This window comes from Bos grunniens, chromosome 21 (assembly GCF_055505025.1).
Source record: "Bos grunniens cultivar Pamir isolate PY7600 chromosome 21, Bosgru_T2T1.0, whole genome shotgun sequence".
Classification (NCBI taxonomy): Eukaryota; Metazoa; Chordata; class Mammalia; order Artiodactyla; family Bovidae; genus Bos; species Bos grunniens.
Genome location: NC_141185.1, coordinates 14,220,213 through 14,247,872, shown reverse-complemented (window position 1 = coordinate 14,247,872; position 27,660 = coordinate 14,220,213). Strand labels below are relative to the sequence as shown.

Sequence of the window (27,660 nt, the reverse complement as noted above, 5' to 3'; positions counted from 1 at the left end):
TTTCTTTGGTAACCTGATCAATAAGGTGTGTTGACTGTGTTACCAGGCAGTACTGCTTGTGGTGAAAATGATTCCTGACTGGGAAGCTGTGAGAACTGTAAATACTTGGTCTCCCTTGGGCTTCCCTGAGTGTGCTGACTCTAGTCACCTGGAAGATATGCCTATAAAGTTGTCACAAGCGATTTTACTCCTCTAGGAAGTGGGGCTTCTACAGTAGGGCAGCTCCCCGCCCCGTGATGTGAGTCTCATGTCCTTGAACTGAGCCCTCTACTGGGGGTGGAAGAGAACCACGCCTGCAGGGCTGTATGGACAGCTACCAGAAGCCCTCTGAGAGCCATGCCTGACTCTGTCGCCTGGTAAGAGGGGGATCCTGTCCTATATCCTCTCACCAGACAAGGGGGTCTTGTGACTCTGAATGTTGAGAATCCATACTTTAGACCTAAGACCACCCTGAGGGCATCATGGAACACCCATCTCTAAATTCTTCCATTGCAGAAATAGGAATAGAAAACTACTGCTTCCAAATTCCACTCACAACCCAGAGAGGTTGATGTGAATGATGGAAAAAGCACGTGCTTCTGAGCAGGTGTGACGCGAGTTCAAATTTCCACTCTGCCATTTACTGTGTAAGCAAGATACTCAACTATTCTGAACCTCAGTTTTCCCATTGGTAATATGAAAAGTCTACTTACCTTAAAGGGTTGTTTTAAGCAACAGTGTGTATGTAAAGTACCTAGAATATAGTTATTGTTGCTGTTGTTATTGCTCAGTTGTGTCTGACTCTTTGTGACCCCATGGACTGCAGCATGCCAGGCTTCCCTGTCCTTCACCATCTCCCAGAACTTGCTCAAACTCATGTCCATCGAGTCAGTGATGTCATCCCACCATCTCATCCTCTGTTGTCCCCTTCTCCTCCTGCCTTCAATCTTTCCCAGCTTCAGGGTCTTTTCTAATGAGTTGGCTCTTCACATCAGGTGGCCAAAGTGTTGGAGCTTCAGCATCAGTCCTTCCAATGAATTCTCAGGATTGATTTCCTTTAGGATTGACTGGATTGATCTCCTTGCAGTCCAAGAATACAGTAGGCATTCATTAATTTGTATATTTTATGATTATTATGTTTTATCCTCCAACTCAGGAATCAATCCAAGTTTGCCAGAGCACGTGGCTTCCTCTTCAGATACCAACACTGAAAGATTCTGGGTAAGTAAGCAAACAAGCTCTCTAGGAGGACCACAGATGCAGATCTTGGGGCTGTTGAACAACGTCCTGCCCCTCCCCAATCAGGGGCCAACTGAGTGAATCTCCAAACTCTTTAGCATACAATGACTCAATCTAAGAAGTGCTGCCATTTACAGAGTTCCCTGAGGAAGTTTTCTTTCACAAACCTTTCCTTGCTGGTCTGCCCCATATCCCTGCTTACAACTCAGCCCCTGTTGACCTTTTGCCAGACTGATTTCACTTCATTCAACATTTAAATAAGGCTTCTACCAATCAGAGGCACATTTAGTTTTTTCAGTATAGGTCAGATACATTTTGACCAAGTTCACTGATGACATGATCAGCTATTTTTATGTATTTTCAGTCACTTAGTCAGGTCTGAGTCTGCAACCCCATGACCTGTAGCCCACCAGGCTCCTCTGTCCATGGGATTTTCCACACAACAATACTGGAGTGGGTTGCCATTTCCTTCTCTAGGGGCTATTTTTTATAGGTTTATAAAAATATTTTTAAAGAAAAAAAGTTATAATGTATTTGAATTATGTCTCCCCCAAAGAGGACTCAGTGAATGGTACCCAGATGCTGGAGACAGACTCAGTTACTTGTATAATAAGATTTCTGCTCCTAATAATGGCAAATCTACATTTACATTATAAAAATCTAACACAGGTTGATCTGTTATTGGACCCCACGTCCAAGGTCAGGGGTGGCGGCTGAAAGGAGCAAACCCACGTCCAAGGAGCGGCTGTTGCGCGGGCGCAGGAGGACCAAGAGGAGCTACTCCACATTCAAGGTCAGGAGGGCTGGCTGTGAGGAGATACCCCACGTCCAAGGTAAGAGAAACCCAAGTGAGACGGTAGGTGGTGCTAGAGGGCATCAGAGGGCAGACACACTGAAACCATAATCACAGAAAACTAGCCAATCTGATCACACGGACCACAGCCTTGTCTAACACAATGAAACTAAGCCATGCCATGTGGGGCCACCCAAGACGGACGGGTCATGGTGGAGAGGTCTGACACAATGTGGTCCACTGGCGAAGGGAATGGCAAACCACTTCAGTATTCTTGCCTTGAGAACCCTATGAACAGTATGAAAAGGCAAGATGATGGGATACTGAAAGAAGAACTCCCCAGGTTGGTAGGTGCTCAATATGCTACTGCAGATCAGTGGAGAAATAACTCCAGAGACAATAAAGGGATGGAGCCAAAGCAAAAACAATACCTAGTTGTTGGATGTGACTGGTGAGAGAAGCAAGGTCCAATGCTGTAAAGAGCAATATTGCATATAGGAACCTGGAATGTTAGGTCCATGAATCAAGGCAAATTGGAAGTGGTCAAACAGGAGATGGCAAGAGTGAATGTCGACATTCTAGGAATCAACGAACTAAGATGGACTGGAATGCGTGAATTTAACTCAAATGACCATTATATCTACTACTGTGGGCAGGAATCCCTTAGAAGAAATGGAGTAGCCATCATGGTCAACAAAAGAGTTCGAAATGCAGTACTTGGATGCAATCTCAAAAATGACAGAATGATCTCTGTTCATTTCCAAGGCAAACCATTCAATATCATGGTGTTCCAAGCCTATGCCCCAACCAGTAACGCTGAAGAAGCTGAAGTTGAACGGTTCTATGAAGACCTACAAGACCTTTTGGAACTAACACCCCAAAAAGATGTCCTTTTCATTATAGGGGACTGGAATGCAAAAGTAGGAAGTCAAGAAACACCTGGAGTAACAGACAAATTTGGCGTTGGAGTACAGAATGAAGCAGGGCAAAGGCTAATAGAGTTTTGCCAAGAGAACGCACTGGTCATAGCAAACACCCTCTTCCAACAACACAAGAGAAGACTCTACACATGGACATCACCAGATGGTCAACACCAAAATCAGATTGATTATATTCTTTGCAGCCAAAGATGGAGAAGCTCTATACAGTCAGCAAAAAGAAGACCGGGAGCTGACTGTGGCTCAGATCATGAACTCCTTATTACCAACTTCAGACTTAAATTGAAGAAAGTAGGGAAAACCACTAGACCATTCAGGTATGACCTAAATCAAATCCCTTATGATTATACAGTGGAAGTGAGAAATAGATTTAAGGGCCTAGATCTGATAGATAGAGTGCCTGATGAACTATGGAATGAGGTTCGTGACACTGTACAGGAGACAGGGATCAAGACCATCCCCATGGAAAAGAAATGCAAAAAAGCAAAATGGCTGCCTGGGGAGGCCTTACAAATAGCTGTGAAAAGAAGAGAAGTGAAAAGCAAAGGAGAAAGGGAAAGATAAAAGCATCTGAATGCAGAGTTCCAAAGACTAGCAAGGAGAGGAGATAAAGCCTTCCTCAGCAATCAATGCAAAGACATAGAGGAAAAGAACAGAATGGGAAAGACTAGAGATCTCTTCAAGAAAATTAGAGATACCAAGGGAATATTTCATGCAAAGATGGGCTCAATAAAGGACAGAAATGGTATGGACCTAACAAGCAGATGATATTAAGAAGAGGTGGCAAGAATACACAGAAGAACTGTACAAAAAAGATCTTCACGACCCAGATAATCACGATGGTGTTATCAGTCACCTAGAGCCAGACATCCTGGAATGGGAAGTCAAGTGGGCCTTAGAAAGCATCACTGCGAACAAAGCTAGTGGAGGTGATGGAATTCCAGTTGAGCTATTTCAAATCCTGAAAGATGATGCTGTGAAAGTGCTACACTCAATATGCCAGCAAATTTGGAAAACTCAGCAGTGGCCACAGGACTGGAAAAGGTCAGTTTCATTCCAATCCCAAAGAAAGGCAATGCCAAAGAATGCTTAAACTACCGCACAATTGCACTCATCTCACACGCTGGTAAAGTAATGCTCAAAATTCTCCAAGCCAGGTTTCATCAGTACGTGAACCGTGAACTTCCAGATGTTCAAGCTGGTTTTAGAAAAGGCAGATGAACCAGAGATCAAATTGCCAACATCTGCTGGATCATGGAAAAAGCAAGAGAGTTCCAGAAAAACATCTATTTCTGCTTTATTGACTATGCCAAAGCCTTTGACTGTGTGGATCACAATAACCTGGAAAATTCTGAAAGAGATGGGAATATCAGACCATCTGACCTGTCTCTTGAGAAATTTGTATGCAGGTCAGGAAGCAACAGTTAGAACTGGACATGGAACAACAGACTGGTTCCAAATAGGAAAAGGAGTACGTCAAGGCCGTATATTGTCACCCTGTTTATTTAACTTATATGCAGAGTATATCATGAGAAATGCTGGGCTGGAGGAAGCACAATCTGGAATCAAGATTGCCGGGAGAAATATCAATATCCTCAGATAAGCAGATGACACCACCCTTATGGCAGAAAGTGAAGAGGAACTAAAGAGCCTCTTGATGAAAGTAAAAGCGGAGAGTGAAAAAGTTGGCTTAAAACTCAACATTCAGAAAATGAAGATCATGGCATCTGGTCCCATCACTTCATGGCAAATAGATGGGGAAACAGTGGCAACAGTGGCAGACTTTATTTTTGGGGGCTCCAAAATCACTGCAGATGGTGACTGCAGCCATGAAATTAAACGAGGCTTACTCCTTGGAAGGAAAGTTATGACCAACCTAGATAGCATATTCAAAAGCAGAGTAAATATTCAGTTCAGTTCAGTTCAGTCGCTCAGTCTTGTCTGACTCTTTGCGATCCCCTGAATCGCAGCACATCAGGCGTCCCTGTCATCACCAACTCCCGGAGTTCACTCAGACCATCCAGCCATCTCATCCTCTGTCGTCCCCTTCTCCTCCTGCCCCCAGTCCCTTCCACTTTGCCAACAAAGGTCCGCGTAGTTAAGGCTATGGTTTTTCCAGTGGTCATGTATGGATGTGAGAGTTGGACTGTGAAGAAAGCTGAGCACCAAAGAATTGATGCTTTTGAACTGTGGTGCTGGAGAAGACTCTTGCGAGTCATTGGACTGCAAGGAGATCCAACCAGTCCATCCTAAAGGTAATCAGTCCTGGGTGTTCACTGGAAGGACTGATGCTGAGGCTGAAACTCCAATACTTTGGCCACCTCATGTGAAGAGTTGACTCACTGGAAAATACCCTGATGCTGGGAGGGATTGGGGGCAGGAGGAGAAGGGGACGACAGAGGATGAGATGGCTGGATGGCATCACCAACTCGATGCACATTAATTTTGTTGAACTCTGGGAGCTGGTGATGGACAGGGAGGCCTGGCGTGCTGCGATTCATGGGGTCGCAAAGAGTCGGACACTAATGAGCAACTGAACTGAACTGAACTGATCTGTTATATTTTCAAAAGGTGTTCATAAACTATTGTGAAATTTCTTTATTTAGGGAAAAAGCCTCCAAATCATAAAGAAGATAATATAGACTCTGGTAGAGAATAGAGAAGAGGAATCCTTTAAAAAGAAAAATTAAATCTCTACAAAATGTATAAAGCATGGTTGTGAGAAAGGTGAGTTTTTGTTTATTTTAGACACTATCCTGAAAATAATAGACAATAAGTGAAAGGAGCACATTCTGTTGACTATAAATACTAAAAATATTGGGCTTCCCTGGTGGCTCAGCAGTCAAGCATCTGCCTGCAATGCAGGAGCCTTAGGAGACTCAGGTTCAGTCCCTGGGTTGGGAAGATCCCCTGGAGAAGGAAATGGCAACCCACTCCAGTATTCTTCCCTGGAGAATCCCATGGACGGAGGACCTGGTGGGCTACAGTCCATAAGGTCAGAAAGAGTTGGACATGACTGAAGTGACTTAGCACACAATGATTATATATCCCATACCTGTAACTCACCACATTATTGGAGGTAAGAAAACACTTGACTGTGTTATTCTTTTACAGTTTTTTAACATCAGAGTAACAAGGAACAGTTGTAACTTATTTTCTCCTAAATAATATAAAACACATGTTTTTGGTTATACATTTTTTAATAACAACAAACAAATGAAAAAATTATACAACTCAAACAGAAGAATCATGATATACTTTCATATTGCAATCCATCTTGCCCAAGATATTATTTAAATCTATTAAATCTTTGTTGTTGTTTGGTTGCTAGTGGTATCTAATTCTTTTGTGACCCAGTGGACTGTAGCCTGCCAGGCTACTCTGTCCATGGGATTTCCCAGTCAAGAATGCTGGAGTGGGTTGCCATTTCCTTCTCCAGTGGATCTTCCCAACCCAGGGATCAAACCCACATCTCCTGCATTGGCAGGCGGATTCTTTACCACTGAGCCCAACTAAATGTTTAAAAACTGTTAATTCATACACAAAATATAGATTTTTCACTGAGCACAGCAGATCTGTAATTCACCAGGGAACCAGCTCATCTTTCACTTCTCCCATTTTCTTATTCTCCCAGACTCAAAATCTTGATATTACTTCAGACTTTTTTCTTCTCCCCAATTTTTTTTTCTCCTGCATTTAATCAATTTTCATATGAAGGTCATAGTTTTTGATTCATCCTTTCCTTGGGATTCTACTCTCACCACCTCAAGTTGGGGCCTCACTACTTCAGTTGTGGATTGCTACAATAGCATCCTAACAACTATTTTTCTAGTTTGTCTTTTCTTTTTTAAATATTTATTTATTTTATTTATTTATTTGTCTGTGCCAGGTCTTAGTTGCGACACGTGGGATCTAATCCCTGACCAGGGATTGAACCTGGGCCTCCTGTATTGGGAATGCAGAGTCTTAGCCACTGCACCACCAGGGAAGTCCCTGCTCTTGCCTTTTCAAATTGTCCTCTTCTCACTGGTTAAGTTGGTATCTCACATATTACTTTCATCATGCTTTAAGAACTTACCTACCTACTACTAACTTCTCAGATTCTTGTATCCAAGGACCTAATTATGTCTTATTTATCCAACATTAGACTCCTCTTCCTCTGCATCCTCCTTCCAGAAAACATGTTTGAAGTCTTATTTAACTGACACCAAAGGGATAAGTATTTAACTGACACCAAAGGGCTTCCCTGCTGGCTCAGATGGTAAAGAATTTGACTGCAATACAGGAGATACAGGTTTGATTCTTGGGTCAGGAAGATCCCCTGGAGGAGGAAATGGCAACCCACTTCAGTATTCTTGCCTGGAGAATCCTATGGACATAAAGGAAGGAATAACGGACAACACAACGTCCTCACACAGTCTGCATCAAAAGGAGTGGTGGGGTGCGGGAGGTTTCTCTCGTCTCTAACCTGCTTTCAGTCTCTCTAATCAGTCACTGGCAACAGCTGTGCTTCTAGGGAGCGTCTGCCAGGGATATGTCGGGTCCTATACAAGTAATCTTGGAGAAGGCAATGGCACCCCACTCCAGTACTCTTGCCTGGAAAATCCCATAGGCGGCAGAGCCTGGTAGGCTGCAGTCCATGGGGTTGCTGAGAGTCGGACACAACTGAGCGACTTCACTTTCACTTTTCACTTTCATGCATTGGAGAAGGAAATGGCAACCCACTCCAGTGTTCTTGCCTGGAGAATCCCAGGGACGGGGGAGCCTGGTGGGCTGCCATGTCTGGGGTCGCACAGAGTCGGACACGACTGAAGCGACTTAGCAGCAGCAGCAGCAGCAGCAGCAGCATACAAGTAATCTTGGAGAAGGCAATGGCACCCCACTCCAGTACTCTTGCCTGGAAAATCCCATGGGCAGAAGAGCCTGGTAGGCTTCAGTCCATGGGGTTGCAAAGAGTCAGACACGACTGAGCGACTTCACTTTTACTTTTCACTTTCATGCATTGGAGAAGGCAATGGCAACCCACTCCAGTATTCTTGCCTGGAAAATCCCAGGGACAGAGGAGCCTAGTGGGCTGCCGTCTATGGGGTCACACGGAGTCGGACACGACTGAAGCGACTTAGCAGCAGCAGCAGCATACAAGTAATCCAGCATGAAATCAGATTTCCAGGTGTCTGTGGGGAATGGTAGCCATGGAGGTATCGGCTCAGGTCTCTGCTCCAGAGAACCTGCAACCGACGATGGGGTCGGCAAACAGCCTCCAGCTTCCCCACCTCGTTTCCCTGCAGTGTTCCCTGGGGGAAATGCCCTCCCTCGGCTTGTCTCAACCAAGGGAGGCCTGCGCCAGAAGGGACTTAGAACTGGCCATTTCTGCTTGACATGAAACTCTTCTCAAGGCAATCCTGTTCCTAGGCTCACCCCTGACTGAGACTTTTCTAGGATGGCATGCAGCCTGAGTCTCCTCTCCCTTCCCCTTCCTCTCTCCTTCCACCGGAGGCTCTGGGGCTCCTGTTCCCTCCTCTTTCTTCATTCATTCTCTCAGGCATATCAGGTTCCATCTTGGAAGCTACAGCAGGACCCTGAGACTAGCTCTTAGATTCATAGGAAAACCTATAAATCCCCACAGTTCCTTACTTGGGTCCTGGAACTTCAGGCAAGTTATGAGGCCTAGATTCCCCCAGTTGTAGGGGGATTGTGTGAGCCAAGACCAACTCGCTGAACAGAACTTCTCCACTGACAATCATTTCTATATTACCAACCTTTGTTTTTTCTGATGTTCTTCCTAAATTACTACCACAAAATGAGTTACATCTTCTTACAGTGGTCTATGGATCAAACATTTTCCCTTACAGGAATTTTTTTAATTCAAATGGTCCCTCCCACCCAGCTGCCCCCCCCCACCACACACACACACACACACACACACACACACATTGAAAATGCTTACTATTACTTAGAATCTTTAACTTGGTATTTTTCATTTCGGTTTTCAATTTTTAACATCTAATTCTCTTTCCTTGATTAATTCTGCTAGAGATAAACAGATTTGAAGTATCTTTTTTTCATTCATTCAACACATACTTAGTAATGACTACGTATAAGAAACAATTTGCTGAAAGAAAAGATAAGATGGAAACGAAATATAAAAAATTCTTGATAAAGAAAAAATTATTTTAAGCTCCTGTTTCAAAAAAATACATTCCCAGGAATGAGACTGTGATAATTCTATCTCTATTAACAAAATTGATTTTTTCCTAAGATTGCTGTTATTTTGCAATAATTCATTTTAGACAGATCAATTTGTTATTAGAGGGTTAATTTTTTCTTCTAAGTCCCAAAGGAAAACTACATGTTCTTAAAAATATGATTAAAACAGAAAAAAAAATTGACCAAAATGATTATCAATTTTATCACAACCAGAATCTCTGAGATTTATGAATGGCATGATGGCAAATCAGAAAGGGATCTCTTTTTTTAATTTGATCCTGAGAAATGTTCACAAGATATAACCAATTTATTCAGAGACAGGATCTAACATGACAGATTCTCCTGTAAACTGATCTAGGTTGGGGACCAAAGGAGAGTTAGGATGAACCACTGCTGCTGCTGCTGCTGCTAAGTCGCTTCAGTTGTGTCCGACTCTGTGCGACCCCATAGACAGCAGCCCACCAGGCTCCCCCATCCCTGGGATTCTCCAGGCAAGAACACTGGAGTGGGTTGCCATTTCCTTCTCCAGTGCATGAAAGTGAAAAGTGAAAGTGAAAAGTGAAAGTGAAGTCGCTCAGTCGTGTGCGACTAGTAGCGACCCCATGGACTGCAGCCTTCCAGGCTCCTCCGTCCATGGGATTTTCCAGGCAAGAGTACTGGAGTGGCTTGCCATTGCCTTCTCCAAGGATGAACCACAGTCTGACCCCAAACCATTTTTCCAAGAGAATTACTTTATCTTAGGTATGCTTATACATGTACATACACACACACACACACACACACACACAGATACACACACACAAAACACAGAAGACTAAGAAAAGATATCAAAATTTTAGGTGGTATGATTTTAATTTTTCTTCCTCATACTTTTATTTTCTAAATTCCCCCATTACTACTCTTAAGAAAACAAAGACAGATGAAAAAGAAACACATAATTATATACATATCATAATGATCCTCAAAACCTCTTCTTCTGAGTCCTGCTTATTCATTTCAACAAATATTTATTGAGTGCCTACTCAATAAATTGTGGGATGTGCCTATTGTGCCTGTGGGATGTTACATATCGTGCTACTTCATCTGAACATCTTTCATAGAAGGGTGCTCTCATATCATATTTATGTTCTCCTGTTCATCCCCAAATTTGATATAAAATGTTTTTCATTCCTCATTCACTTATTGAACATCAACCATGTGTTAGTCACTACCCTGGACAGGCATTAAAAGGAAATGTGATAGAAAATCAGCACCACACCTAGTGAAGAGGAGAGACAAGTGTGTAAAGAGCAGACCCAGGCTAAGAGGTGTGATAATATAGAACTGTGCACAGTGTTGCACTACTCAAAGGAAAGAAAAACTCCTTATCAAAGAAAGCTGGGAGAGAATTTCTCAGTAGAGGAGACATTTCAACTGGACCTTGAATGATGGGTCAAATGATCATGGATGAGAAAGGAGACTGGCAGAGAAGGAGAAGGCTGGCAGAGAGGTGGAGGCTGACTGGGAGGCTCTGTGGGGCAAGCTGGGGACAGCAGGGAGGGCTCCCAATTCCAAAGCAGGCAGAGGTTCTAATGACACTGGCTGGCGTCTACCAAGAAAGGCACGGAGGGGGTCGATGGGCTTGGAGCACACATCCTTGTTTGGAGGTAGAAGGACTCCAGTCACCCACCAATCCCAGCTCTTTCCCCTTCCCTTCCATCTGAATTGCACTGCGGTTTGCCCAGAGCCCTCAGCCATTGACACTCAGTCATTGATACCATGCTCAGTCCTCATCTCTGCTCTCCATAGGCTGCATCAGGTTTTTGTTCTTCAGCAGTTAGAGGGATTGCCAAGCCAAATAATGGTTTTTCCTTTTCTGGAAATGGTGCCAGTGAACAGAAGGTGAGGTCTGCATTGCTTGACTTTGTCCCTGGCCATAGCTGGTTGATCTAGGAATAACCATCTGATCTTTCAGCCAATCAGGTTCCTGCTGAGGACTTTTAACCTGAACTGGGAGCCCCACAATGGAAGTTCTAGCTGTGTGTATGTGCAGGGAGTTTAGTTACACGATGGCAAAGTGTGAGGTTGCTCAGGAACTCCTGACACTGTAGCCTGAGCTGCTTAGGTTAATCATGGACTTCCTGGCTGTGACATAAGATGGGGGTGGGCAGGAAGAGGGGGTGGATATTAGTTGAACACTGAAAGAGGAATATTGTAATTTAGAATGGTTGCTTCTGATGGTGCTGAGAGACTCAAATCCCAGTATAACTGACCTAGCAAAAAAGCCTTCCTCGGAACTGTCTTGTTACCCATCTGAATGAAGCTCTTATGGCTGTGGCCCAAAGCTGAGATGATGAAAACCCAGTTCAGAACAGATTTTGAGGATTTCTGAAGTACACTTCCAGTTGAATTCACAACCCAGGTAAATATTGTTAATGAATATCAAAGTGGTAGATTAGATTTCCAAGTGTGTATTTCAGTTGTGTCCGACTCTTTGTGACCCTATGGACTGTAGCCTGCTAGTCTCCTCTGTGCCTGAGATTCTCCAGGCAAGAATACTGGAGTGGATTGCCATGCCCTCATCCAGGGAGGAGATCTTCCCAACCCAGGGATTGAATCCTTGTCTCCAGCATCTCCTGCATTGGCAGATGGGTTCTTTCCCACTAGTGCCACCTGGGGAGCCCTTTATACTTCCATAAATGACTAAAATAATCCCTCCTAACCATATAGGCTCTTCTGCCATGTCACCTTGCCATTCAAAAGAGGTGGTGTCTGTTTCTCCTGCCTTTGAACCTGGGCTGGCATTGGGACCACCTTGACCAGTAGAATGAAGCAGAAGTGATACTCTGAGACTTTGAAGTCTCACGTGTTAAAGTCTGGCGGTGCTCACTTTAGTGTTCTGGGGGAAGCCACCTGCCATGTAAGAAGTCCAATTACTATGAAAGTACAAGTCTGTGAGTAAGCCAAAGCTATTAATAGCTTCATGGAGATGCCACATGGAGAGACAGATGCCTTTTGGCCAGAACCCAGCTGCTGCAGTCAACCCAGCTGAGGAGCCAGATGTGTGAGTTAGGAAGCCATCTTGGGCATCCTAGCCCTGGCCCACAAAGAAGCCTAAACTTGTTCCTTTGGAGGATGGTGCTTTCTGATAAGCCTGCTGCATTTGGTGGCCTTCAGTGAACCTCATCTCTCAGTATTTATGATTGTGCATAGTCCTACTCCCTTAAATCTGGGCGAGGCTGGTGATTGGCTCTAGCCAATAGAATGTAGATGGTGTTATGCTAGTACTAGGCCCAAGCGTGGCAGTTTCCTCTTGCATTTTTAGGAGACCTGAGCTGCCGTGTAAGAGGTCCAACTAACCCGTAAGGAAGCCACATAGAGGGGCCAGGTAGAAAAGAAATAGGTCCAGAGACTACTACATGGAGTGAGAAAGAAGCTCAGACATCAGGTGCCCAGCTGAGCTGAGTCTCCAGCCAGTCCTCCAGCTGAGGATATACGAGAGGGGTCATTGGTAAGACCAGCAGAAACACCCAGCTGAGTCCAGCCCAGGCTACCATCTTGAGAAAATAAAATGGTGGTGGTTTTGTTGTTGTTCTGTTGCTCAGTTGTGTCTGACTCTTTGCGATCCCATGGATGCAAAGATCACCTAAATTCTTATTTAGATCTAAATTCTTCCTTCAGTGAAACCTATGCCAGTTCCTGCTGTGCTTCCCTTGTAGACCAAATCTAAAAATCCCTCCTTTTGCCTACTCATTGTCCAATGGTGGATTCTGACTCAAACAGGAGAGTGTTAAGCACTATCAGAATAGAAAAGAGTTATACCATAGAATTGCAAATTATAGAGTATGCTCATTTTATTGTTAAAACTCAGAGGAAATGTTTATGGACCAGGAATTTTGAAATGCTTGAAAAAAATTGAAGAACATAATTTGTGATTATTTTTAATTCATTGTCATAGTGATATTGTATTTGTTATGCTAGCTAAGGCTGCTGGCTGGGGTTCTAAGGGATTGGATTGACTAATGTAAATTGGGCCCAGTACCTGCACTATGTTAGGTGATGCTGAAAGGCCAGAAAGCACCTGATACAGTGGAGAGAGAAGAATTCAAAGACTAATAACACCCAGAAGTCTGTCTCCCTTTTTTCATCATTAAGAGCAGATTCATAAGGGAAGCATCTGAGTCTTTTAAAATGTACTCCCTGACACTCCCTGTATAATAGCTAACACTTCTAATAGCACCTTCTAGATGCCAGGCTCTTTTCTAAGCACTTTACATATATTAGCTCCTTCAATTCCCAAGGAATTGAATGAGGCAAGTAATGTCATTTTTATATTGGCAATAAAACTGAGACACAGAGAAGTTACTTTCTCAAGATGACACAGCTAGAAAATGGCAAAGACAGTAGATGATCCTACTCTGGAGTCCAAGCTCTTAACTGCCATCTTGGTAGGACTGGTTGAAGGCAGGCAGTGCTGCACTTAGATATGGATCCCTCATATTGATGGAAACGAGAGGTGCCGAAGATGACCACATCCCCTGTGCTCATTATAATGACAGCCAAGTGGGCACCATAGCCATGGCACCTAGAGGGCCCTGGCACCTGGCATGTTGCTTCCATGTCAAGTATGGGCCTTCCCCTGGCCATTTAGTGGCACGCTGTAACTCTTCTGCCACTGTGACTCTGTGCCCCAGTCTAGTGGGGAGCAAGGCGACCATCTCATGATGTAGTAGGACCCGAAGAGCATAAAGAAACAATTTCCTAAGATATCTTGGTAAGATTCCATGATGAAATAGAAAATTAAGGTTAGTAAGAATACGCTTTAGCAAAGTTTGGATGAATTCAGTATTCTGGATCCCGTAGTGATGTCCCATTCCAAAGTAAAGAACAGGCTAGAGAACCGCACATTCCCTACTGCCAAGACAAACGATGCCTGGAAATGGGAGGCTGAACATGCCACATACCATTTAGAATTTCTGCTCTAATAATTTTGGTTCGAAAAAATGGACAGCTTTGAGTGGGATCTAGCCCAGTTCCAGCTGCAGTACAAATTGGTTACTCTTCTCTCATGACCCAGTAGACCCATGAACAAATTTAAGCCTTGTTTGTGTCAAGAACTGTGAAGGATCTGAGATACTTAGCTACTTGCTAAGTAACGACGTAGTTCTGGTGATGCTGGTGGAGGACAGAAGACACCGGGACAAAACAAACAACTCACTAATTTCAACAACAGCAGTAGCCAGAGGATCAGTGTCTTTGTACCACACTTTGCACCTGAGCCCTCAGTTCAGTTCATTCGCTCAGTCGTGTCCGACTCTTTGCAACCCCATGAATCACAGCACGCCAGGCCTCCCTGTCCATCACTAACTCCCTGAGTTTACTCAAACTCATGTCCATTGAGTCGGTGATGCCATCCAGCCATCTCATCCTCTGTCGTCCCCTTCTTCTCCTGCCCGCAATCCCTCCCAGCATCAGGGTCTTTTCCAATGAGTCAACTCTTCACATGAGGTGGCCAAAGTATTGGACTTTCAGCTTTAGCATCAGTTCTTCCAATGAACACCCAGGACTGATCTCCTTTAGGATGGACTGATTGCAGTCCAAGGGACTCTCAAGAGTCTTCTCCAACAGCACAGTTCAAAAGCATCAATTCTTCGGCGCTCAGCTTTCTTCACAGTCCAACTCTGACATCCATACATGACCGCTGGAAAAACCGTAGCCTTGACTAGATGGACCTTTGTTGGCAAAGTAATGTCTCTGCTTTATAATATGCTATCTAGGTTGGTCATAACGTTCCTTCCAAGGAGTAAGCATCTTTTAATTTCATGGCTGCAGTCACCATCTGCAGTGACTTTGGAACCCAAAAAATTAAGTCTGACACTGTTTGCACTGTTTCCCCATCTATTTGCCTAGGGTGACACAAAGCAGGCTAGATGACAGGTGCACACATGATGAGTTGCGTTACCTGGTAGGAACCCTAAACTTACAGAACCTGAGACTGTTACCACAGGCAGTAAGCATGCTGCCTTTTGCTCCATAAAAAGATGAATTCCTTGTACAGTAGGCATGTGTGCCCATTCGCTCGGCATGTCTTATCCACTACCATGTGTTGCTCCATTTCTGTCACTTTATGTACCAACACAGGGAATGAGGTGATAAAAAATGAGAATAGTAAGGCTCTGACGAATTTGGAATTTTTCCAATCAGGAAATCTGGAAAGAAGTTAATTTAATTTCCACGTACATTTAAGTGTTGTATTATAATCAAACACTTAAATTTTAATTACCCGTAGGGGGACAACAACAATCTTTTCAGCACACTGGAACCTTAGACATTTTAATCCCTCACGATTTGCCTCTGTCCTATCCTCATTCATATCACAAAAAGAAGTGAGGTAACGGGTAGATGTTTTGGGGATTCATAGCATTATTTTTTTTAAGTCTTTTTTGAAATTTTGTTTCTGTCTTATGTTTTGGTTTTTTGGCCATGAGGCATGTGGGATCTTAGTTTCCCAACCAGGAACTGAAGCTGCACCCCCTTAACTTCTGGACCACCAGGGAAGCCCCCGTTGCATGATTGCTACTCTGCTATCCAGAAACGTGGATGGTCTTATGACATAAAGAAGTCTACCGAAAGTTCATGCACAGTGGTCCTGGGGACACTGTGATTTCTCCCGTTGGATGAAATGTATGTTCCATGTTGGAGATCCCCAGTATACAGGGATGCTTGAGATAGCTGGAACACAATAAAATGGGAAGTAAGGGGTGGAGAATGAATGTGATTATTTTTAGATTTCACTTAATAAGCCACTGCCAACAGTTTTGCTTTTTGAGCTCTGTTAATCAAGTGACCTATCTAACCAGTGTAAAAATACCAGTGAACACAACAGTGACCCCAGTGATTCCACCAAGACTGCCATGTAGCCATTTTTGTGCATTAGAAAAACAGGCACAAGAGGGGATCATCAATCTTATTGAGAAAAAATAGAGATGCTCTAACACAGGGAAAAGTGAAAGTCTCTCAGTCGTGTCCAACTCTTTGCAACACCATGGACTATACAGTCCATGGAATTCTCCAGGCCAGAATACTGGAGTGGGGAGCCTTTCCCTTCTCCAGGGGATCTTCCCAACCCAGGGATTGCACCCAGATCTCCCACATTGCAGGCAGATTCTTTACCAGCTGAGCCACAAAGGAATCCTGTAACACAGTGAGGACCAATATTAATTGGGTGTCTTTCAGGCCACACACTTTTACTACCAAGGATACCCCAAGATAAAAATCCATATAAACTGAAAAAAAAAAAAAAATCAATGGAAACTAACTTACAGAGTGATAGGTATCTGATTGCCAAAGCCTCAGATCCTTCAGGAATGAAGGCATTTCATTGTTTGGGACAAAGGATCCTAATCAAATGAGGTACAGTTCAGAGGCAAGGCAGCATGTGGAATGTGTGGAGGAGAGAGAAACCTAAGATAAACTAAGCCAGCTTTAGGGGCTTAGTTACGGGGTCATAAAAGTCACTTTTTTTTTAAAATTTTATTTTATTTTTAAACAACATAATTGTATTAGTTTTGCCAAATATCAAAATGAATCCACCACAGGTATACAAGTGTACTAATTATCACCATTTTCTTCCTTTTTTGACAAGAAATTAAGAGAAATTGATAGCACCTAGAGATCCTGGACTCCAAGAACAGTGGCTCTATGACATTATCTCTGGAATCCCATCATTAGCTGACTTTGGATGGACTGTTTTCAGGGAAGAGGTGAATAAATTTGTGGTCACATGAAGAATGAATTAGCTGAGCAGGGGTATCTTTGAACACACAGGAATACAGATGCATGCATACATGGCATCCTACAGCTCAAACAGCCAAAGTGTGGACCACAGGATGGAATCTTAGGTTAAATAACTTTCCTGAGGTCACACAGCTTGTAGGTGATGGAGCTAGATAAAAACCAGGCTATAAGATGTTAATATCACCTTTCGACTTCCGCTTCTGGTCCATGTGAGAGACAGGCTGCTGAGATGAGCAGGAACCAGGCTGCGGAGAGCAACCTTCTGGCTTTGAACCAACAGAAAGAACTAGAGGATTTGCCAAAAGACTACCCCTTGAGCACCAGTGAAGATGAAGGGGACAACGATGGGGAAAGAAAGCATCAGAAGCTTCTGGAATCAATCAGTTCACTTAATAGAAAGGATAGGCAGAAATTGGCTGAGAGGTCTGAGGCTAGTCTGAAGGTGTCAGAGTTCAGTGTAAGTTCTGAAGGATCAGGAGAAAAGCTGGTCCTTTCAGATCTGCTTGAGCCTGTTAAAACTTCATCCTCATTGGCTGCTGTGAAAAAGCAGCTGAATCGAGTGAAATCGAAGAAGACTGTGGAGTTACCACTTCACAGAGAAGAGATTGAGCAGATCCACAGAGAAGTGGCATTCAATAAAAGCTCCCAAATCCTCTCCAAATGGGATCCTGTCGTTCTGAAGAACCGGCAAGCAGAGCAGCTGGTTTTTCCCCTGAGCAAGCGCCAATCAGTCTTTGCTCCCATTGAACATGTGGTCAGTGGCTGGAAAGCAGGAACTCCCCTGGAGCAGGAGATTTTTGATCTTCTCCATAAGAATAAGCAGCCTGTGACAGAGCCTTTACTGACTCCTGTGGAAAAGGCCTCTCTCAAAGCTATGAGCCTGGAAGAGGTAAAGATGCGCCGAGCAGAGCTTCAAAGGGCCCGGGCCCTGCAGTCCTACTATGAGGCCAGGGCTCGGAGAGAGAAGAGAATCAAGAGCAAAAAGTATCACAGAATTCTGAAGAAAGGAAAGGCCAAGCAAGCCTTAAAAGATTTTGAGAAGCTGCAGAAGGTCAATCCTGCTGCGGCACTGGAAGAACTAGAAAAACTTGACAAGGCCAGAATGATGGAGCGAATGAGCCTTAAGCACCAGAACAGTGGGAAATGGGCAAAATCAAAGGCAATTATGGCCAAATACGACCTGGAGGCTCGCCAGGCTATGCAGGAACAGCTGGCCAGGAACAAAGAGCTGATGCAGAAGGTCCAGGCGGCCTCTGAGGGTGAGGAAGAGGAGGAAGTCCAGGAGGAAGAGGAAGAACCTCTTGTCCCTGACGTGGTGAATGGGGTGCAGATAAAGGCAAATGGACTGAACCCCTGGATGTTCCAGAATCACTTCATTGTTGCCAAAGAGGCTGAGGTCCAGAAAGACCTGGAAAATCCTGCTGAGCCTGAAGCCCAGGAGACTTCTGAAAGTGAGGAAGAAAGAGCAGTGGTGGAGGAAGAAACTCTCTTGAAAGAATTTGAGGAAAGGCGATCACTTAGACAGAAGTCTGAGCTCAACCACATGGCGGAGCCAGTGCACAGACAGGTAACAAAGGATCCTAGCAGCCAGGAGGTTCTGTCCGAATTGAGGGCACTGTCTCAGAAACTCATCACAGAGAACCATCAGTCAGGGAAGCAAGAACTGAGTTCAGCAAGGACAGCTCAGAGAGAGGAACCTGCCAGGGAGGAAGAGGAGCCCATGTTGCTGCAGAGGCCAAAGAGAGCTCAGACTCTGGATGAGCTGGAGGAGCTGGGCAGAGAAGGGTGTGTTGAAAACAAGGAGCTTCCCAGAACTGCAGTGGAAGGCCTGCAGTTGGAGAAGAATCTAAGTAATCATATTGGCACTCCCAAGGAGAAGAAAAGGAAGGAACAAATGATTGATCTCCAGAACCTCCTAACCACAAAATCGTCTTCCGTGAAGTCCTTGGCAGTTCCCACGACTGTACAGGAGTTGGAAGATGAAGAAGAGAGAGATCAAAGGCAGATGATAAAGGTAGCTTTTGCTGGGGATGATGCCATCAGAGACTTCTTGAAAGAGAAGAGGGAAGCTGTGGAGGCGAGTAAGCCAAAGGACCTGGACCTGACTCTGCCTGGCTGGGGCAAGTGGGGTGGTATGGGCCTGAAGCCCAGTGCCAAGAAGAGACGCCGGTTTCTCATTAAAGCCCCTGAGGGTCCTCCAAGGAAAGACAAGAATTTGCCAAACGTGATCATCAGTGAGAAGCGGAACATCCATGCAGCAGCTCATCAGGTGCAGGTGCTTTCACATCCATTCACACACCATCACCAATTTGAAAGGACCATCCAGACCCCCATAGGATCTACGTGGAACACTCAGAGGGCCTTCCAAAAGCTGACCATGTCCAAGGTTGTCACCAAGCCAGGCCATATCATTAAGCCTATCAAAGCAGAGGATGTGGGCTACCGATCTTCCTCAAGGTCGGACCTCTCTGTCGTACAAAGGAATCCAAAACGACTTTCCATACGTCACAAAAAACTTCTGGAGAATAACTGTGTGGATTGAATTGGTGAAGTAGTGACACCTTGGTGCCGGGAACCAATAGCCCCGACTGTTCCTCCACTGGCCTGGTTTTACTTGGAGCTGCAAGATGATTCCAAAACAAGCTTAGCACACCATGGGTGTAGTTAAGCCACATTTTAGAAATAAAGGCATTTTTATCTACTTAACTGAAAAAAAAAAAGATGTTAATATCAGGGGCAAGTGAGTGTGGGTTATATGAGAACTCTTTGTACCACCATAACAACTTTTCAGTAAATGTTAAAGTAGTTAAAAAAATTTATTAAAAGAAGAAACACAGGTTGTCAAACTCTGTAGTTTACACTTTTAATCTCTGTGCCATGTTTAATCTCTGGATCCCTAGCCCAAGTGATGCTCTGAGGAGCTGACAAATTCCTGTCTCCTAGGTCCCCAGAATGGGTCTCCTTCCTCCCCACAGACAAGCACTCCTTGTCCAGATTTTGCTTTGATTTTCTGGCTTCCTGTAGTATCCTTCCAATAAACTCCCTTTTCATTGTAATTAGACAGGATGGATTTCTATTACCTGCAACAGAACAGCAATTCACAAAGCCAGGCACTGTTCTAATTACTTTGTTTGTATTAATTCATTTGGCCTTCACAACAGCCCTATTAGGTAGGTATTAATATTATCCCCATTTTACAGGTGAAAACACTCAGGCACAAAGAAATTAAATGATTTTCTCAGGTCATACATCTCGGAAGTGGCAAACTTGTAATGTCTGGCTCCTGAGTCTGAGTGCTGGGTCTACCCTGCCCACTGTCCTCTCAGAAGAACTTTCAGGATACACAGGCACGGCCATGGTTTGCGGTTCCCAGAACTGGACTCTCCTGGGCTGGGTGCCTAGCCTTGCCCCATGTTGTTAAGAGCAGACTGTGGCTCCTCCTGGGCTTTTTCAGGAGGGTGTAACTCTCTGATCTCCAAATGTACTGGCCATCTTCTGACGACCTGGGAACGGGTGCTCTCAGAGCACACAGAGGTGCATCTTTTGGAATTCTACATGTCACATGTGGTTCTGTAAACCAGTACCGCCCCCAGACTCAGCCCCATGACGGGGTCACATTCCCTCTTTAGGTATTACAATCTGATTTTGAAGTTGCCTCAAGAAAACCCAAATGGCTTCACCTGTAATTCCCACGAGGTTCTGAAAGCATACATGGACATGGGCCTCCTTTATCACCTATCTTTCCCTCATCAACTGTCTTTCCCTGGCAGGACTGCATTCTCCTTATTCTAATCAGAAAAGGACAAGGCTCAGAATGGGCTCCAGTCAACAAAAGCTATAGAATAAATACAGAAAACCCGTTCCCCAAGAGATGGTTATCATTTTTCATTTTCTTAAAAATCTCAAGGAAAATTTTCTAAGTGTTAACATAAGAAATTTTCTATGTATCCAAAATAAGAGAATGGAATGGTAAACATGTTGACAAAGTGTAATTTGAGTTAAAATGCTAATTCTGTAGTATTTTATCTAATTTTTACATTAACATTTAAATATATTTTTTCTAGGAATTCTCTAATGAAACTAGGAAATACAGAGAAAATGATGATTATCATTTGTTCAATATTCAGATTTTCATCTATAAACTAGCTAATTGGCAGTGATATTTGTGGGGTTCACATTGTTTCTTCTAATCAGTTTTTTGAATGTATCCCATGGGTGGATATTACGTATTTGGAACATAAATGCTATAAAAATTAATCCCCCTAGCAGTACAGCTGCTGCAACAGCAATAAGTGTGTGTCCTGGAAACGGCAGAGGGACTTCGTCAACATAAATCTGCAACAGAGAAAGCAAAGTCTTATATTTAAGTTTTCTGAGCTCAGCAATTCAAAACATTGAACTTGACATGATTCACACAATGGTGGAAACACTACTACTCATATAGCAATATTCTGTCCAGACCAATATAGATATTCAGCCTCCACAAACCTTAGAAACAGTCTCTTGGCAATCTGACAGGTAACAATGTGCACAATTTACATAGGGAATAAGAATTCAATTTATATCCTGTATCTTTATCTTTCATCTTTTTTCTTCTTCTTAATCTTTTTTCCTACGCTTGGGCTTACTTGCTCTGTGGCATGTGGGATCTTCCCAGACCAGGGATCGAACCCGTGTCTCTTGCATTGGCAGGCAGATTCTTTACTACTGAGCCAACAGGAAAGCCCTATCATTTGTCTTTAATGGCAGAAGTGGTCAGACAGAGCACTTACACAGTAGGAAAACATTCTGTGTTCAGTCACAGAGGAAGAGGCAAAGTGCCATTGGAACATGGTGAAAGTGAAAGTGGCTCGGTCATGTCAGACTTTTTGCGACCCCATGGACTATACAGTCCATGGAATTTTCCAGGCCAGAATACTGGAGTGGGTAGCCTTTCCCTTCTCCAGGGGATCTTCCCAACCCAGGGATCAAACTGGGTCTCCTGCATTGCAGGCAGATTCTTTACCCGTTGAGCCAAAAGGGAAGCCCAAGAATACTGGAATGGGTAGCCTATCCCTTCTCCAGTGGATCTTCCTGACCCAGGAATTGAATCGGGGTCTCCCGCATTGCAAGCTGATTCTTTACCAACTGAGCTATCAGGGAACATGGAACATGGTGAGAAGTGCCTGACTGCTTAGAGTAACCAGGGAATGTGCTTCCCGATCAGAATCTTGGAGAATAAGAGGAGGAGGAGAAGGTACATTCAAGGTAGAGGAAAGAAGCATGTGCTCTTCCAGACTACCATCTCTTCAGAAAATTCTCAGTATGAGTGACAACAGTGGGAAATTTCTGTATATTTAAAATGTTTCCTCTGCCTGAGAGAATAATTAATAAAAACAAGTTCCTAGAGGGGAGACAGGACACTGACAGAAGCAAGGATCTTTTCCTCTGAGACTAGAGGTAAGGATGGACGCCATGTATGCTACAGGTAGAAATGGGGGCATATGGAGGGTAAAATGGTTCAAGCTTACGTTTTCCCTGTGAAGTAAGAAGCAAGATTATCTTTTGAGGTAGGAAAGTAGAGATGAATGGAAATAGGATGTGGGAATGTGGGAAATGCCAGGACAAGATAAAGGATTAAAAAGCTGCTGTAGTGTATAGCTCAAGTTCAAGGTATGACCATCCTTCAGTGACCTAAGGGTATATATGTTTTTAAGAAGCAATCCTATAGCTATTAATTTTTAAAACACTTTTTTCAGGTTCTTTCTGTTCTACTTTTGATATTGCTATTCGGAGTTTTATTACCTTACTTTGTATAAATAGCCTCCATTCCATGCTGTCAATTCATGTTGACATAATAACATTGCCAGATTGATCTTTGTAAAACATTGGTCTATAAAACAATTTTTTTTTTTAAACACAGACTGCTTTATTTTTGAAAAAAAAGAATCTTGACCGTCTAGGTGAAGGTGAAAGTTGCTTAGTCATGTCTGACTTTTTGGACTCTACAATCCATGAAATTCTCCAGGCCAGAATATTGGAGTGGGTGGCCTATCCCTTCAGTGGATCTTCCCAATCCAAGAATTGAACTGGGGTCTCCTGCATTGCAGGTGGATTCTTTACCAACTGAGCTATGAGGAAGCCTTGACTATTTAGAAGTAGTACCAAAAAGGAGGTATTGAAAGCAACAGTATTTAAAAGGTGGCTCTGGCAAGTGGTGTGGAAAGCAGTGAGAAACTGCTTCTAATGTGAGAAGATAATTATCCTCGTGGTAATGGATCAGCTGGTTTAATCATGTCCTGTTGTACTTGGAGGCTCAGACTATGTACCCAGTGCTTCAGGAATTATTGGGGATTGAAGGAAATGGCAACCCACCCCAGTACTCTTGCTTGGAAAAAACACATGGATGGAGGAGCCTGGCGGGCTACAGTCCATGGGGTCGTGAAGAGTCAGACACAACTGAGCGACTTCACTTCATTTTTATAGAAAAATATTACCTATTGAATGTGATATACTACTTGTGGTTTTTGGAATGGTGCTCCAAGACAACAAAAGTCTTTCTTAAAAGGTGGCCCATCAGAGGAGGTTGAATAATTAGCTTTGTAAGATCTAAAGATCTAATCTGTTTGTGGTCTGTGAGGAAGACAATTGTGTGCTGCACGTAATTGCAAAAATGAGTCTGCTTTTCTCTAAAGAAAATACCAAAGTTAGGAAGACCAGAGGAAATAATCCATTGTAATCATAATCTTTTTTTTTCTTCTATCTCTCTGTTCTGCTTCCTCAGTGTCGGATAACTCCCTCCAAAGTCCTAACAGTCCTACGGCTTGATAGTAGCTCCTGAGGCTGCAAGCTTCCTTGTTCAATGTCATTAAGAAAGAGCAAGTTCACATCTCAGCACTTTGAGCAAAAGCACTGGGATTGCACAGTTGTAGATCATGTGCTCATTCCTAAACACTCCTTTTCAAAAATGTTTAATAGCTTCTCATTGCTGATAGGAATTTTCCAAAGTTCTCATTCTGACATTCAAGGTCTCCCACAATGGGACCCTAACCTACCCACTTTCATATATATAACTTTCCATTCCAACCAAATGGATCTACTATTGAAATGATTGCTTAATACCTCTCTGTATCTGTGTCTTTGCTGCTGTCATTCTTTCCACCCAGAATGCGTTCCTTACCCATTTCTACCTAAAACAAAATTTTAGTGACTTTACCAACTGGACAATATGAAAATTTCATTTCTTCAGTTAAGCTATATAATACATTTCTAGGGCTTCCCTTGTGGCTCAGCTGGTAAAGAATCCGCCTGCAATGTGGGAGACCTGGGTTCAACCCCTGGGTTGGGAAGATCCCCTGGAGAAGGGAAAGGCTACCCATTCCAGTATTCTGGCCTAGAGAATTCCATGGACTGTATAGTCCATGGGGTTGCAAAGAATTGGACACCACTGAGCAACTTTCACTTTCACTTTTATACATTTCTGAGAGTGGAAACCCCATCGCCCCTAAAATCATGTATTCTCCAGCTAAATTTCTGTCTCTAAAGCTCTTGAAAACAGTTTTTCTTTAAATGTTTCCCTTCCAATCTTCTATGATTATCTAAATATTCCAGGACATGTTTTTTAAAAAGGTTGAACACCAGAATCACAGAAAAGTATGTTCTAGACACGATATCTTTTTATCATCAAAATACTTCAGTTTGTGCTTCTTTAACACAAATTGAAAGGATTCACTCATATTAGAGTGCAATTATCAAAACCAAGATATTAACTGTGAGACAATGCTACTTTCTAATCTACAGATCTTACTCAAATTTTGTCAGTGATTTCAATAATGTCCTTTATGGTGAGAAAAAAAGCCAAAATTTTGTTTTGCATTCCATTGTTTTAGGATACTTTCAAAAGCATGATTTAAGAAACTTTATCTTTTTCTATTGTTTTTTAATGATTCTCTTCCTTTATTAACTGTGCAATCACTTCCTATTTTTCTTTCTTTCATTTTTATAATTCTTCCTTCATTCCTGAAACTTTGTGTCTCTGCTGACTTGTCTTCTTAGCCTGAAGAACTTCCTTATGCATTTTTTTAGAGAAGTTCTGCCTACAGTAGATTATTTTATTCTTCCTTCACCTGAAAATACCTTTATTTCGCTCTCATTCTTGAAGGATATTTTCACTAGATATAGAATTCTGGGTAGACAGTCCTTCCTCCCTACACTATGACTGTCCTCAGTACATTAAGGATGTTGTACAACTTTCTTCTTGCTTCTGTGGATTCCAGAATCTAATTCATTAGAGTTTTATCCTCCCATATTATTGTGCTCTTCCATGAAACTGGGGCTGACTATGGGACAAAGAGGTGAGAACAAAGAGAAAAATAATGAGGATTTTCTCTTAGGCTCCTCATATGACAGGTACTTCTTTTTCTAGATCCTCTTTCTAGTGGGATGGATTTTCTCTCAGGATCTTAAGTGTCTACACTGCTGCTTTGACCACCTATCTGGTGCAGACTCATTACTGAGGCAGGGCCAGGACAGAAAAAGGAAAAGGAAAGAGTTGAGAGCTTTTGTTTCTGATAATGTTGTATTGGTATTTGACAGTGAATGAGCCATTAACTAATTTAATTAAATCCTCATTCCTCTACAACCCCATAGGCAGCAGATACCATTATGCGAGTAAGCAAAAATGAGTCACTGAACATCAGAGGGTGATTTGAGGAGACGGACTTTGATTTCCAATTCTTTTGGATCTTGATGGCTTTGGGAGCATATAAGACTCTACTGTAACAATGCAAATAACCAAAGGGAAGATAATGCTGGAAACTAAAAAGTTACAGACCGTGGTCTCTGTGGGGAGATAGTCAAGGGGATCAGAAAACCTAGCTAAATATGGAAGGTGAAGAGGGAACAAAAACAAACACAGGCAATTATTACAACTTTCCCAGCATCAACTGGTCCTGAGACCTTTTGAGGACCCTGACTTCACCCTTGCTGATGATGTCACCTCCAGTCTCCAGGACCCCCCATCTCTGAGCCTTGTCCATCATATACATTCTGTCATTTTTTTCTCTTCAGTGTGTCCTGGACAGATGCCTGTCATATTATTTCCTCAGCCATCTCCCCACTGGATACCTGTGCCTTCACTGTACCTGAAATTCTTCAACTAAGTTACAGAAAGAGACCCCCGGAACAACAGACACTCTGAAGTGAAAGAGCTCAGATCCCTGTGGAAAAAATACACCAGGCATTAGCAACATCGACATGTATGTTCCTTTAAGTAAAAATACACACTGGGGTTACTTTCCCTAACTGATGGTGCATAGAAAAATTCCCATCTCTTTTCTAAGCTTCTTGAGCATATACTTTATATAACAAAATAAAAATGGAAGGAGAAGGACAAGTTTGAAACAGAGGGACTCGATAGCTGATACTTTTTTCTTTTTCTTTCTTCTTTTTTTGAAGAAAAGATATTCATTCTATTTTATTTATTTTCCCTACAGCTCTACTGAGGTATTATTGGAAAATAAAAATTATATACATTTAAGGTATACATGTGCTGGGGTTTTGGGGTAGATTTTTCTAAAATTGGAGTATAATTTCTTTTCAATGTTGTGTTAGTTTCTGCTGTACAGTAAATCAGCTATATATATCCCCTCCCTCTTGTATTTCCCTCTCTGCCCCGCTACCCATCCCACCCATCAAGGTCATCACAGAGCTCCTAGCTGAACTCCCTGTGCTATACAGCAGGTTCACAGACACATAAAGTCTAACAAGGCCTTGAAGAGCACTTTGGGCTAGTCCACATATATGGTTTTAATATGTCCCCTAACTTTTATTGGCTTTCACCACAATTACCTAGATTATATCAACCTGCTGTGCTCTTAGAGGCAGCTGGACCCAGAAGACATGTATCTGTGTGTGTCAAGGTGAAGAACAGTGAATCTGTTTCCACTAACTTTGGGAAACACCTTATCTGTTCCACCTTGATAATCCATTAGTCTTGTATTTCAGCTCAAAAAATGGTAAGTTAATGTTAAATTCAACATTAAGGTATCTATAGAAATAACAGCATCAAGGGAAATGGAGGAAAGCCTCCACACACTTCTCAGATGCTATTTCCACCATTCATAGATAACTAAACTTTAAAAACAAAGACATAAAGGTCTTATCTAAACTCAAAATAGGGAAAATACAAATGTTGTCAACTTACTTTTATACTTAAGTTGAGGCCTAAAGGATTATACACTGGAACAGAAAGAATCGATTCTAAGTAGGCCTTCATTTTTTTAACGTTTTCTGGCACAGTGTGTCCTAAAATCACACCAAGTGTATTTTAAGCACATGTATGCTATTTTCTCATTCTGCATAAAGTTTCTTAAGTACATTAAGGTACAATGAAAGATTCCAGTCTATAACATGGCTGCCTTCTTTCATAGTTTTAGTTCTTCTTGACTTGGTGGAGAATATATTTATGGGAAATTAGCCCTAGCGTATGACAGTGTATCTTCTCAGGGGCATCATCAAGAAGGGCAAGATCTCTGACCACCTTAATCCAGACTGACCTTTCTTTCCTGCCTTATGCTCTTGACTAGTCCTGATCTGCCTACATTTTTGATATTTGGCAATGAAATAATTTCAGGACTACCTTAGCAGTTGGTAAATGATTTCCAGTAAGGTAGCAGAGAAATTCCACAATAAGATCACTAAATCTTTTCTAAAGGAAATGATCAGTTACTCCTGTTTTCTTATAATTCT

At 42.8% G+C, this 27,660-nt stretch overlaps 2 protein-coding genes and 1 pseudogene across 15 annotated transcripts in view; 2 read left to right on the top strand and 1 right to left on the bottom strand.

Annotated features, from left to right (window-relative positions):
• LOC147349131 (uncharacterized) overlaps positions 1-3,475 on the top strand; it is a 35,883-nt gene extending 32,408 nt beyond the window's left edge. Inside the window, exons 3-4 of the mRNA XM_086364978.1 lie at positions 1,136-1,200; positions 1,888-3,475. Of these exons, the coding sequence (XP_086221104.1) occupies positions 1,136-1,200; positions 1,888-1,935 (113 nt within the window). The 3' untranslated portion in view covers positions 1,936-3,475. The remainder of the gene's footprint in view (positions 1-1,135; positions 1,201-1,887) is intronic.
• A 2,080-nt stretch (positions 3,476-5,555) lies between these two features.
• On the top strand, positions 5,556-19,778 carry LOC147349130 (U3 small nucleolar RNA-associated protein 14 homolog A pseudogene; annotated as a pseudogene). Its single transcript, XR_015149471.1, has 2 exons — positions 5,556-5,676; positions 16,781-19,778. The product of XR_015149471.1 is annotated as a U3 small nucleolar RNA-associated protein 14 homolog A pseudogene (transcript).
• The window catches only part of CATSPERB (catsper channel auxiliary subunit beta), a 187,038-nt gene continuing 179,107 nt past the window's right edge, over positions 19,730-27,660 (bottom strand). For 6 of the 13 annotated variants that reach the window (XR_015149466.1, XM_086363202.1, XM_086363203.1 and 3 more), the window contains 3 exons: positions 27,116-27,216; positions 26,055-26,129; positions 19,730-21,267 (listed from right to left, as the gene is read on the bottom strand). Coding sequence is in view for 8 of the 13 variants with exons in the window: in XM_086363202.1 (XP_086219328.1) it covers positions 21,079-21,267; positions 26,055-26,129; positions 27,116-27,216 (365 nt within the window). In the remaining 5 variants the exon portion in view is untranslated. Of the gene's footprint in view, positions 21,268-24,892; positions 26,130-27,115; positions 27,217-27,660 lie in introns of those variants that run through there. The other 7 variants (XR_015149463.1, XR_015149462.1, XR_015149465.1 and 4 more) reach the window with 4 other exon arrangements.